This window comes from Nilaparvata lugens, chromosome 2, assembly GCF_014356525.2.
Source record: "Nilaparvata lugens isolate BPH chromosome 2, ASM1435652v1, whole genome shotgun sequence".
In the NCBI taxonomy this organism is placed as follows: Eukaryota; Metazoa; Arthropoda; class Insecta; order Hemiptera; family Delphacidae; genus Nilaparvata; species Nilaparvata lugens.
In genome coordinates this window covers 31,255,292-31,269,564 of record NC_052505.1, presented here as the reverse complement: position 1 = coordinate 31,269,564, position 14,273 = coordinate 31,255,292, and the positions used below count along the sequence as shown (strand labels likewise).

The 14,273-nt window shown below is 32.3% G+C and overlaps 1 protein-coding gene across 7 annotated transcripts in view; it reads left to right on the top strand.

Annotated features, from left to right (window-relative positions):
* LOC111047784 (PH and SEC7 domain-containing protein) overlaps positions 1-14,273 on the top strand; it is a 121,069-nt gene that overhangs the window by 74,053 nt on the left and 32,743 nt on the right. For 2 of the 7 annotated variants that reach the window (XR_002605870.2, XM_039421006.1), the window contains exons 1-7: positions 2,244-2,614; positions 2,999-3,907; positions 6,312-6,378; positions 9,122-9,175; positions 11,108-11,300; positions 12,274-12,527; positions 13,915-14,030. Coding sequence is in view for 4 of the 7 variants with exons in the window: in XM_039421006.1 (XP_039276940.1) it covers positions 3,764-3,907; positions 6,312-6,378; positions 9,122-9,175; positions 11,108-11,300; positions 12,274-12,527; positions 13,915-14,030 (828 nt within the window). In the remaining 3 variants the exon portion in view is untranslated. Of the gene's footprint in view, positions 1-2,243; positions 3,908-6,311; positions 6,379-9,121; positions 9,176-11,107; positions 11,301-12,273; positions 12,528-13,914; positions 14,031-14,273 lie in introns of those variants that run through there. The other 5 variants (XR_005570459.1, XM_039421009.1, XM_039421007.1 and 2 more) reach the window with 4 other exon arrangements.

Sequence of the window (14,273 nt, the reverse complement as noted above, 5' to 3'; positions counted from 1 at the left end):
AACAATTTCGATCAAATGCGATTTAAGATGGCGGCTAAAATGGCGAAAATGTTGTCAAAAACAGGGTTTTTCGCTATTTTCTCGAAAACGGCTCCAACGATTTTGATTAAAGTTATACCTGAAATAGTCATCGATAAGCTCTATCAACTGCCACAAGTCCCATATCTGTAAAAATTTCAGGAGCTCCGCCCCCATCTATGCAAAGTTTGATTTTAATCTTACTACTCAAATCTTTGAATAGTAGACTTGAGATGCGCGGGAACACTAGCGTCAGGTGATCAATTTTCTTTACGGCAAGGAAAGTTGTGTGAGTGCGCCACACCAGATTTTTAAAGTTTGCATCACTATATTATTAAACAAATATTATTTATTTGATTCAAACTGTCGTATCATCTTCGCAGTTCCAAAGTAAACGAGAAGTATTACTCATTTATCACAACAAAAATTCTATATTAGATATTTCTGGATCAATTATTCAATTAAATTCAGATAGGCTTAGTACAAAGATACGAAGTACATTATTGCACAAGTTTTTCTGTACAATTATTTATTCCATTCAAATAATTATCTTCTATTCTCGATTCCTAGGTAATCTATCTTAGAAAATAAACATGTATAAGAAACAGATAATGGAAATGTCAAGTTCAACTACTTGACCAACACATTATAGACTCAGTGCAGTGATAACAATTGCTCACTTTTGTCAGTAAATAGCTGTGTTATCAGTGCAGTAACCATACAACAAAAACATCACACAGCTATCACGGCACGAACGTGAGTATCTGTGGCTTTGCAATGGCATAATCAAATTTGCAATCTTAGTGTGGAAATAGCATCAAATCGGGTTTGCTGTTACAATATTGTGTTGTGTATTCATATCAGTTGTTAATACTATTCATTAGAATCGCTATTAACTTTTCTTCTGTTTATAGTTTTCAGTCATTTTTCCCCACTTTTAGTCTCTATAAACATATTTTCCACTTATTATTCTTTTGATCATGATCATTCTTTTAATTTTTTTTCTTTGACCTTTCTAACATTTTGTAGTATTGCCTTCTCTTTCTTATGTCCTGTGCCATATTCCTGTAATATTTCTTATCCCAAAATCCATTGTTATCTATCTACGTTTTTGTTACTCCTTCTCCTACTTTCTTTACTTCCATTCACTGCTATATTACTAGATCTTTACTCTCACTTTTCTCATTATTTCACTCTTTTCCTCCTTCTTTCTTGTATTATTATTTGTTCCTCCTCCTTCTCCTCATCCTCCAGTCTATTTGTTTCTTCTCGTCTCATCCTCTTTATATTTTCATCTTCATCTTGCTCCTTCTTTTCTCATTCTCTTGTCATCCTTTTTCCATCCCTATCCTCACATTCCCTTTTATTTCAACTTTCAATTACAATTCTTCTGTTCCTCAGGACACAGCTATATTTGCACATACAAATATTATTACAGTTGTTATATCTCTGTCTTTCCCATAATCTTCACTCAATGAATCAGGCTTTTCTTATAGTGAATATAGCTTATTTATTTAATTTTTATCTTTCACATGAAAGCACTGACGCGGAGAGAAAAACTAAGGATTCCCCTTGTGCTATTTCTCTCCCAAATTTATATAACATTTTAAAAGTCCGAAATAGAGTTATGATTTTACTTTTCTGAAATTTAGTGCATTTTCACTCAAAAACAACAAAATCTACGATTTTTAAATTTTGACTGTTGAATAGCTGGATAAAAAACAAAAATATCACCATTTATTTAAAAAAATGTTTGCCTCATTTTACAAAATTTAAGGTCAGAAAAAATTGGATTGGTATTAACAATTAATCCAACCTATTAATTTATAGTAAAATATGAGGATTACTTTCTTTTTGTAACTTATTAGTATGCACCTATACATGGATAAGTATTGGAAGAAAAAGATTTTTCAAAATTGTCATTGTTATAATATTGCCGTGAGACTCACTTTGAACTGTCAGAATTGCTTGAATAGAAAGCACTTATGTTATTTCATTGGCAATACTGACAGCCTGAAGTGAATCTCACCATAGTCGTCTCTCTTGTGTGGGACTGAGGGAAAGGGTAATAAATTGATAAAAAGTATGTGGTCACTTTAGGAGAGGGGGAATTGATAGGGGGAGGGAAGGGTGGTCTCTCTCACTCACTCTCACTGCCTCTCTATTTCTCCCTCTTTCTCTCTATCGGTCAAATGCGATTTGTTATCAGTCCGACTAAACGCAGTACATTGACAGGAAGCGAGCGCTTCGGACTAATCAGAGTACGACTTCCGTTGTGTTGGAGTTGGAGTGTCAGTTGAATATGCACCCACGCTCCAGTCAAAAGTCGATTTGCTCAGTGAATGATTCGATATGTGAGCCGTCAGTCGCGTTTTCGTTTTGAAATTTTCGGTTTTGACACAATAGTAGTGAGGTTTCAGGAGATTTGTAGATGCAGGGGTAGGGTATTGTGAGAAATTTCAGGGTTTGACACAATAGTATTGTAATTGGATAGGTACAGTAGGCTAATCTATTCATGAGTCAGTGTGATACAATGGTTTTTGTTCAGTGATCATCAAAAATTCCTTCTAAAGCTTTCATCCTTCTTGAAATAAAGGTCTATAATATTTATTGTCATAAGAAATTTTCATGTCTATAAGATAAACCTATTATTGCATTGTATTTACATAATTCCAATATTTTTCATATATCGTCAATAATATTCATACAAATAGATACATTTCATCTCAATAAATTTCTTCTACATGTTTCATGCTTCTTGAAATGATAGAAAATAATCTAATACAATTTCAATGCTAATTCCACGTTTTCAATTGTACGTACAATTTCTCTGTTATATCCTGACGCGTTTGAAGTCATTTGGCCCCTTCTTTAGCGTAACTTACAGTTACAAACATACAGTTCTATTTAGGATGAAAATTATAGACGAGATTTTCGTTGTTATCTTTCATTACTCATCAAACTGAACAATCCATCATAGGGAATGAATATAATGAATCATTCATGTTTTTTATATCGGAGAAATTATTTAAACTGCGAGGTGGTTTCTTGAATGTCGAATCTGATATAAGGTTGCTTCAGCATGTAAAATTGAAATCTTTAGTGGCTTTTTCCCCAAGTATATTGTGAACTATGAGTTGTTTATAGACTGTCTCATCTGAAACACTTGTTATCGATTGATGACAAAGTTCATGATTTTGTGTAGTTGACAGTTGACTCAAGAATCAGTTCAGTTTTAAACTAACTCTCGTGAGACTGTGAACGGTGACTGTTAACTCGTTTAGTTAACTGTGATTGGTTTACCACGTGTATACGAATTAATTTTTCCAGCAATTAGTAAAAACTAGTTTGAAATTAGTAAAAATTAGTGGAATATTCACTCGATAAAATTTGAAGACTACTGTGTCATGCTGTCACGATAATAGAGTTGCTAATTTATTTGTGTGTCGATTCCAATGGAGTAAGTGAATATTAGTGAAAAGTTCAAATCTCCAAGATAATTTGAAGATATTGTGGAATAATGGGAGTAAATAAAGAATTGTGACATGTAGTTCAAATAATGGAATAAGTGGAAAATTCTAATGTGAAAATGAGTGATTAATATTCGCTAGAGAAGTGAAATGAGAAGAATATTCGCTAATGAGTGTAGAAAAATTGTAAGAATAAATAGTGTCAATATTCAATGAAATTTTGTTTTATTTTTAAGAATTAAAGTTTTCATCGAAGTAAGTGATATATTACCGTAATGTTCTCAAAACGTAGCAGAAAACAATATAAAGTGACTGCTCCCGTGAGACAAATGAAAGCGGAGCAGAATGAAGAGGAAGATTACTATGCTTTCTTCTATGGTAGATACTCTGTATTGCCATCCTATACACCTGCCTATCAAGTAAGACATTTTTTTCACAATTATTGAATATTTCATTGAATTTGGAATGTGGCGAATTCCTTTTGTGTCATGTAAACATTTTTAAAGAGAATAAATTAATTGATTCATTTATTCATATACTATTCTCACGAACGTTCTTAGCCATGCACTTTTTGGTTGGCAAAGTGATAGAACAAACTTTTACAAAGTAACTTCTACAACTTGAACAAAATGTTGAATATGTGAGTAGATGATATCATAAGTGTTACTAACACTTAGAAAAGTGAAATTTGACAATTACATTTTTTTAGATTTTGTGTTTACAGTACTCATTTATTTCATTTTTATATGATTTATTAGAATCTTTATTATGTGAATAACTTTAAAACGGTTAGGGATTCGATGTGTGGTTTTGCCATTCATTTTCTCATGAAGTTCTATATCGGAATCATGTATCATATGAACAAATTCTCATTAAAAAAAATGAAATTGGATTCAAAATGGTGGTTTCAAGATCGCGGACCAAAATTTTGAAGCGACTGAAAATTAGTTTTTTTATTCGAAAAGATCACCAATGAAACCTACTGTCAAACTGTGCTTGTAAAAGTAATACGCAGTATTCCTACAATAAGCTGTTCCATAATTTTCACTAACCCTATGTAATAATTAACTACATAGTATAAGCATAAGCTGGTGGATGTTTCCTCAGTTCATGTCTTCATGTTCCATTTTCCATGCACAAAGTTCATGGAAGATAACACTTGCAGCAGTAAGCTCTGTCCAGTTATCAATGAGTTATTGAACGAAATCTGTGAACTCTAATCCATTTCAAACTACAAATCTACCACTTCCACACTAGTTAGTGAACGTGAAATTACTGATTTTGATTGTTAACTATTAGTTAGATTTAAATAAATCTAGTTTCCTCTAGAAATCAGTGAAAAAATTTAATCATAAAGATGATATTTTTTTCTGGATTTGTTCAAAAATTATTCCTTGTATTTTAATTTGATGATGTAAAACTGCATGTCGTTGTAAAAAATCGTTCGTTGCTGGAATGGTGAAAATTTCGGAAATAATGCAATGATTGATCTATTTGTTTGAGTTTAATTGCTTACAGTGTATTCTCACTACTGATCATAGTTATGATTGCTGGATTAGCGTTAAAATGCTACCACAAATCACGAATAGAATGAGTTTAGCACAATTTGTTCGTTGATTGGAATTGAGTATGTTGTGTCAATTTTAGCTCAATACTATTCGCGATTAACAATGATGGCGACTGGGCCACTTGAACAGAATGCAAATAATTTTGCGGTAATCCGGACTTAATTAAATACAGAGCCGTCATTCCAGACACTTCTCCTCCCCCTGACAAACCCCCTCCCCCACACCCCCACCATCCCACACACTTCAGTAGTGTTCTCCCCTGGACTGACCCACAGAGTATCAGAGCTAGCCATTCATAATTTGGGAGAAACGGCCAAATTTGAGTGTCGTCCATTAAAAGATTTTTATTGATAAGGTTTAGAGTATTAATACTATTCGAGCTACAATCTATTGAAATATATGTTCATTCTGATTTATTGTAGCTGAATCGAAGGGTGAGGGCTCTTTTATAGTTATTTATTTTCTATCAAGAGTAGTGGAATCACAGTTTTTACAGGTTTTAAAATTTTCACTGTGCTTATTCTCAAATGGTTCCAGGTTTATAAGATATACCGGGTCCGGCATAAAAACCTGACGCTTTGTGAGGGATAATAATCAAAGTATGTTCCGTACAATTAAAACATGTGATATATATGAAATTAAAGATCAAATTTTGCAAATTTTGAAAGGACTTTGAATTGTAGCTTAGAGAAAAGATAACATAAGAAGTTATCCCAGAAGAACATGGTATAGGGTGTTTATGTTCCAAATTTCAAGCCGATTTCTGTTAACACAAGCCGATTACTGTCGACTGTTGTCTATTATTATTGTTTTCGCCGCGTGAAAGTGTAAGAATGACACAGTATTACTAGTGTTACATAGTTTCACGAAAAATAACTACTAGGACTATTGGCTTGAGTTAACAGTGAAATTCGGAACACAGTAGACTTTTTCCATGGGATATATTTTTATGCTATCTCTTTCCTATGATTGTAGTGGAATCATAATGTCAGTAATGATTTAAAAGCTGCAATGTGATGATTTTTCATAAGGTCAATTTTGTTAAATTCTTCAATTATTAAGGGATCCAAATTAACGGTCGATGTATATCTTTTTCACAATGATTTGGAATATGTAAGAGTGCTGAAAGAGATATCTAGTACATGGTATTACTGTGATTGATTTATTTTGTTGAGTTACCTACATTCTATTGTAGTAAATTCATGTCCTTATTTGTGATTCGAAATCTAATAAAATTTATTTCTATTTTTTCCAGGTTGAAGCTGGAGATGTCATACTAAAAGTAAATGATACTGATGTAAATAGGTTCAACACTAAAGAAGGTAAGATGAGTTTCTTGTTGAAAGGTATTCAATGAAATTTCAAAATAATATGAGATTTTTACAAAAGAATAATGGAATATAAAAAAAATCAAAAATCAGTTCTTAATCCATTATGAACTGAGAACTGTGATATTCATACTTTCGGTAATTAAGGAAAAAATTGAAATTTCCCTTGAGAGCTTGCTCTGTAATGTCTCAACAAACAATAATTTATTTATTATTGATTCATCCATCTGTACAAAAGAATAATAGAATTATGGAACAAGTTCAAAAGATTATTTCTTAATCCATTATGAACTGTGATATTCATACATTCGGCAATTAAGGAAAAAAATTAAAGCTTACTTGCTCTGTAATGTCTATGCAAACAATTTATTTATCATTTATTCATCCATCTGTACATAATAACTCATCATTGAAATGATATTGAAAGAGGAAACAGGCAAACCTTTTAATATTTCTTTCCCAAATTTAGATTAATCGAAATAAGTTTGTCACTTTCATTTCCCACTCCCCATGATAATTTCATGTCCAAAAATAATAATGAGAATAATATAGATGAGTCTATTATGAAGATGTATCAAGTTTTTGGACTGATGAGCTCTGTACGTAAATAAATAATATTGGAAAAAATTATGAGATTCCAGTTTTGCGACTTGTCATGAGTAAACGTACTCTCAAATCTACATGAACTTGATAGAAGATTCAATATTGAGAAATCTGTTTTTCATGAATTCATTTAATAAACAATGTGGCTCACAATATTCAACAGTACAACATGCTCTTGTTGAACAAAAACTGCATTGGTGAATTGTCCAAATCTAGTTTAAACTTTCAAAAGTTTCAGAATTAGCAGAATGGAACAAGTCAGTGAAAAACAAATTTTAAAAGTTTTCTGAAAAATAAATTGGAAATTTTGTTGCTAAAAAAGTAAATAACAAACTAAAAAAATGTATGAAAAACATTCAATATTGTGACAGAACTGCACTGATTAAATTGGAAAGATAATTCATGCATTGTACGGCTTTTCCACAGTTATTTATTTATTGTTTGGCCTTGTTCCATTGAATATTATTTTGTCAGTTATTTCCTCTCATGACCTAATTCTATATCGTATTTGGCTTTAAAAACACAACATTTCTGCTGGGATTATTATAGTAAAGTATGATATGGGAATTGAATAGGAAGTCATAGACAGTGTTGATATGAATCTGATTTATTATATTAAGATTCACTTTGAGCTGTCAGCGATGTTCATAAATAACATCAATGCTCTCAATTCAACCGATGTTGACAGTCTGAAATGAATGTCACTAGAGTATTTTTGTGTTATTGTATTATAATCTCTGTTGTTAGCTTGAGCTGCAGTATTTCAGATTTGTATTATGTTGACCATGAATATGAATGATCCAGGTTTGAGTGGAAAAGATCAGTTGCAACTCAGCCTCAACATACTTTCATTAAATTTAATTCCTCACTTCTCATCACTAAATATTCAAATAGCGAGAATTAATCTTTAATACTGTAGTTTAATGCATTCAATTAATATCTACTGTTTATAAAATTGAAAAAATATACTTTAGCAAGTAGGATTGAAATGATAAAATAGATTGACCTTATTGTTAACTGAATATTTTTGTATAAAAAACCTTTCTCGACATAAAGTATAGAATGTAATGTATGTACCGTATTAAATTCTACACCCTGTGTTTCTAAGTTGCATAGATCACGTTAACAACTTTGGTAAACATTCTACAATAAAAAAATACTGATAACTCAATTGTATTTCCTTTATTCTACTTACAGTCTATCAATTGGAATATTTATGATGTATACTTTAGAAAAAGCTTATTATCTTATTGACTTTCTTGAGATTCATGATGTTCACAAATATCACCATGATATTCAATTATAATCTAGTTTGGTGCTATTTGTGATTTGTTTGAACGATTATAAAATTGAATTCAATAGTAACTAGGTTTTTTATGTTAATGGCATTGATTATGCAGGCTTGACCTTTTATGATTTGATAAAAATATTTAAATTTAGATCACATTCTTGGACTCAATCTAATTGTGGAATCGTCAAATTCTTCACAGTACAATTAAGCCCAGAAGTAATAAAGAATTAAATTAATTCATGGATTTTTACTATTATATAGGATTACTATTCATTATTAACATTTTACTTAAATTAGTATAGTAGGCTATACTATATTGATGAGACTGTATTTTGGTCTTCCAATATTAGAAGCTTGTTTATTTAGCTTTGCTGATTCAGAAAAGCTAATTACTTTAAAATCAGCATGAAATAATGGGTTTTCAAATTTGTTCAATTGATTCTGAGTTTTGAGTTTTAAACTGTTTTACAGTACAATTAATAATCAAACATCAGTTCTGATATATTCTTCTCATTCAATTCCACCAGATCCTAATTTGTTTGAAATAACTGTATGCAACTTAACAAAGTGAACTTTGAAAATATTCCTCCAAATTGTATTTATCAATAACATACCAGTCTTTTACCTGTCAGCTAATAGATTCACTTGATTTGTAATATTGAGCCTGCCAAATAAATAAATTCAGAAATATAAATAAACCAGCTAATTACTACATATAGATGATATTTTTCCATGGCTTCTGTTATTGCCAATTCATAATTCAATAAACTCTTTGACAACCTGTTTACTGCTGCGTTGAAATTTTTTTGCAGAAAATTAATGTTTTATCTTTATTATTTGCAGTATTAAAATGTTTGAGGCTATCGGAGAATCCAGTTGCTTTGAAACTGAAAAGAGGTGAGTAGGAATATAAAATATATTATATTTTTTAAACTTCTTGATAAAATTGATAGGATAAAATTAGTAGTAGTTCATGATGTTATAAAAATGCTGAGCATGCATGTTAACATTTTGTATTGTTCTTTCAATATCAATATGAGACTAACGTCATTAGTTCACTCAAAAAATTGTATGACTAATTTTGAGGAATGATAGGGATTTATACTGTAGTATTCCTTCGGAATTGCTTTAGAAGTGTTTTATTGTAGTACTAGGTGAGCTGTTTATCTTCTTGAAACATGTTCTATAGATAAATATGTGATTTATTAGTCCATTGACAAATGAATGTTGAGATAATAGTAGTTTGAGTTAGCTATTAGCTCTAGGATTGATAAAAAGTAATTTCTTTTTATCTAGTTATCAGAACTGCATATTATTCCATTTTAGTAGCTAGCTCCTAATTTTTTCCTATTGAGTTGAAAAATATTCATCACATTCACGGTGATATAAAATGTCATGTAAAATCTTAATACTCAAATAGCTTACTGTATATTACATATACTCATGCCATTGTGTACGTGTACTATGGTTGTGTATACATATGATACTTGGACTATAACAAATTCTAGTAGTCCATATTAATATATGAGCTAAAATATGTTTTGTTAAATAGTTGGATTAGATTTTGTAATAATATCTACAAATAATACAATATTAATCAGGACTGTTTCACAATTCTTTCAAGATTCCATTTACACAGATTTTTAAATTACTTTTTTCATGTGTGTATCAATTCTTGGCAAAGTTCATTACTGTGTTTCCTCTTGCTTTCAAAGTTACCTTTTCTTAAAATATGCAAAATTTAAATGTTTAGAGCCTTATTTTCCCCTGCTGGCTATCCTACTTTTATTCTCATGTAATTATGATGTTTGTTTTCTTGATCAATTATTGCAAGAATTAAATTCTCAGTTTTCTTTTGATATTTGAAGCTACTATAGTGAGGTCCACGTTATAATGACAGTATTTGATCAACTTTGGTTTTGCTATCCTTGTCTATCATTCGACAAAGCCGGTGGTACTATCCATTTCTAGGTCCACAACGATGCCAATTATGTTTTTGGCAATGGAGAAATATAATTAATTGATGCAGAGAATCGGCATTGCTATTCTTCTATCTTCAACCACTGCCATTATAACGTGGACACGTGGACCTCACTATACCTCTTTGAGCTCATTCTTGGAATCTCCTCTGACTTTCTTCTCATAGTAGTTTTTTCCATGTTTTTTCTACAATATTAATCTCTATTACTCCCAATTATCCCTATATTTAATACCAACTTATTTATTAAGAATCCTATCTATTTTTCGTTATTCACAACGATATTCTCTTTATTCAAATAATTAATTTATTCCTTTATTCTTTGAGGGTGCAACTATGTGGGAATAATTTGGGGGACCATGGGGATCAGAAGCTCGAACGCTAGCGCTTCTGTGTTAGAAGATGTGGTCTGAAGATCAGATGACAGAGGCTGAGCGCCTAATTCCAAATTCACTTAAGTAATCTCACTTTGAATGAATTTGTTTAAAAATTATTCGACATAAGCTCGAACGCTAGCGCTTCCATGGAGAAGATGTTAAATTTCTTTGGGCAAATTTTCCAGCCAGAGATCACGTTAGTTGATTCTTTAGCAAATCTGATCCCCTATTATTTGATATTTTTAACAATGCTATTGTATTATGATTCTATATTTGTTATTGTTTTGTAATATGCACCTTTCGAAAAACCTTAGGGTTTAGCAGTACATTATGTAAGGGTTTGACTATTGTTTCAATTTTCAATAATGCTATTGTTTTGTAATGGGTACCTGCAGAAAATTCTTCGGGTTTGGTAGGATCGCATTATTACTTATTAGTTTGATACTAAATGTGAATGACTTGCACTTGCACTAGATCCGTTGGTGAAGGCGAAAGTCCGCACGTACCTGTCGTCACAGCACTCCAACGAGGATGACGCCCCTCCGGCCCCCTCCAATGGGGGCGCCTGCCCCTGTGCCCCTGCCCCCGCGCCCCCCACGCATCCGCCCTCCCTCGAGGATGTCACGCGGAGCAACGGCGAGGACCACTACAGCAAAACGCAACCTAGGTACGAGCGAATTGCTTGTAGTGTATTTGTATTTTTTCTAACGACGTGTAGAAGAGTGTACATCACTGTCCAAACTTCGCCACTTCAACAAATAAAAACGTCATTCTATTGCATAGGTAGATTAAATTCCACGAGAACCAATCAGAGAAGGGTTTTCTTTGATTGGTTCTCGTGGCTTTTAATCGAGATTAAAAGTCAACAGACTATTGTGCAACCGGATGTGACTGTTTTGAAGGTACGAGGCCTTCCTAATGTTAATTTGTCTGTAGTTTAGTCAATGCTTCACTTCTTTATTGTGTTCATTTCATTTCTTTATACTCCATTATACGTGCCATATAATCTATTCATTAATTTGTAGATTATTGTCCATTTTCTCATTTATTTTTCTTCATTTCATGTGTTCATAGCTCTTTTATACATGTCATATAATTAATAAAAACAATATAAACTTGTAGACCTTTGTAAACCCTTTATTATTAAAAACTTGAAAATATTTCAACAACTAGTTTCGAACGACAAGTTGAAAATAAACTTGAAAATGACCTAAGTTATGGTCGAAACTAGTCGTTGAAATATTTTATAACGTTTTTAATAATAAATTATTAGGTTTTAATAATAAATTATTCGTTTTTAATAATAATCGACCATAATAATAATAACTTAGGTCATTTTCAAGTTGATTTTCAACTTGTTCGAAACTAGTTGTTGAAATATTTTTAAGTTTTTAATAATAAAGGGTACTACAAGTTTATATTGTTTCTATTAATTTGTACAAAAGTAGCCCTTATAAGTGAAGTGTTTTTATGTCATATAATCTATTCCCTCTTTTCCATTTGCTCTTTAGTTTTTGGTTTCATTTGTTCACTTGTTTGTGGCTGAAGGTTGTCGTTATATCGCATGCATATAATATTATTTCTTTTTCACCAGTTTATTATTCTGTGATGCATTTGGTCACTGTTCTGTGTTTGATTAGGTGCGAAGCGTTCCTGATGACCGGCGACCGCGTGCTGAAGTTGTCGCGGACGGCACAGAGCTCGCTGCTCCCCAAACAGAAGAAGGTGGACAGCTTGCAGCACCACCACCCCCCTCACCACAACCACCACCATCACCACAACAGTCACCACAGTCACCACCATCACAAGCACCATCACAACTCGGTGCCCACCAGTCCCATCGAGTCCGAGCGACACCACCATCATCACCATGCTAAGCCCACGTCGTCGGCTGGTAAGTGTCTCCACATATGTAGGTTAGGTTATGCTCGGTGACCATTCAGTCACGAGTGAACAGTTGAGATTGCAGCGGCGTGCGGGCAATAGGGCACTAGTTCTTATCTTGCTTATATTTAGATGCTGTTTGCTAACTTTAGAAGCCATGATCTTCTTCTTCCTTTCACAGTTAAGGCATCATTGCCTGCTCCGAACCTCATAGTCTCTATAATCGGACCATCTTTTTCTTGGACGTCCTTTATCTCGTTTCCCAACTGGTTGGTACAATAAGTACTGCTTAGGAATCCGGTCTCCACACATTCTATTCACATGATAAATTAAGAAAATTTTGCTCTGAAATTATTGTTTCCAAATTTAGTTTGAAAAATATAAATTATTTAATTTAAAAAACCATATTGATTTTAAATATTAGTTTGAATCACGAAGGGTTCACAAGATAGACAGTATTAGGGCTTTTGGTTCAAATAAATGGGGATTAAAGTAAACTCGATATTGAATTTTTCATAATTGTACCGAATGCGACTCATAATACATGATTTTGATCTGTCATGACGAGCTGAGAAGCACGTCAAATCTTTTATAAAATAAAAGAAACTGAATCAAGTTAATTACCAAGTTATTTATTAATAATCAATATACATTATATTAGAACATAAACAGTTCCGTGCCTACTCTATTTATAGTATGAAAAGATCCGATAATTTTTTCAAGTTATGTTCTTAGTTTTTGACTGTTAATGGATCTATTTATTTGAGGATCTTTGCTGAAAACCAGCTACTTTATTGGACTATATTTATATATTCCCTGTACAATGAATACCATTAATAGATTAAGAATACATTTGAAACATTTTGCCATCAGGTAACGCGTAGTCCCTATCTTTGAGCAACGTTTATCAAAGAGAATCAAATCCCTATTCGACGCGTGTTAGATTATCAAATATTTGATAAAAGCTAACCATCAAAGAACTAGAAGTTGTCAACTACTTTTCAATTCCTCAAAGTTTTACAGAATTAAATCAGGTTTCATGGCATGCTCATCTTCTATTATGCCATGAAATCTGTTTCTTTAAAATTAAAATGTGGTTGACAACTTCTAGTCTGTTTTTACTGTTAACGTAGAAATATCACAATGATACAAACACAACTATAATGCCATCAAAGATATTTGACTAAAGTCGAGCAGTCAAGTAGTACCTAACCGTGTATGGGTTGCTGTTTATTTATTTATTTATCTATCTATTTATATATTGATACATACAATATCATCCTCAATTATGGATGATTGGGAAAGGAACAACAGGCTTATAGCCCAAAACTATGGGCAAGTGTATGTTTTCTATACAATGAATGGATTTATGATGATTCGGTTTTATGATTTGGCAGGTACATCACCCACCCCCAGCGCAGCCCCCCCGAGCACAGCGGCCCCCACTTCCTCTTCCTCCTCTTCCTACGTGGTCCGTACATCACGCTCCGAAGACCAGCTACAATTCACCAAGGTCAGTTATTTATTTATTTTACTAAGATGAATAAAAAAACTAAACTTAATCGTTTATTTTTAAACATCTTATAATGCTGTAATTTGTCTTCAGAACTCGCTCCTCAACATTAGGCGGCGTTTACATTACTCAAGTTTTATTGAATTTAAGTTTTTTTATTTTTTGAGAAAAATGAAAGATTCTGCAAACCTGAAGTCAAGTTTACTCAACCTCAAAATTATATAATTATGGAGTTGAAAATCT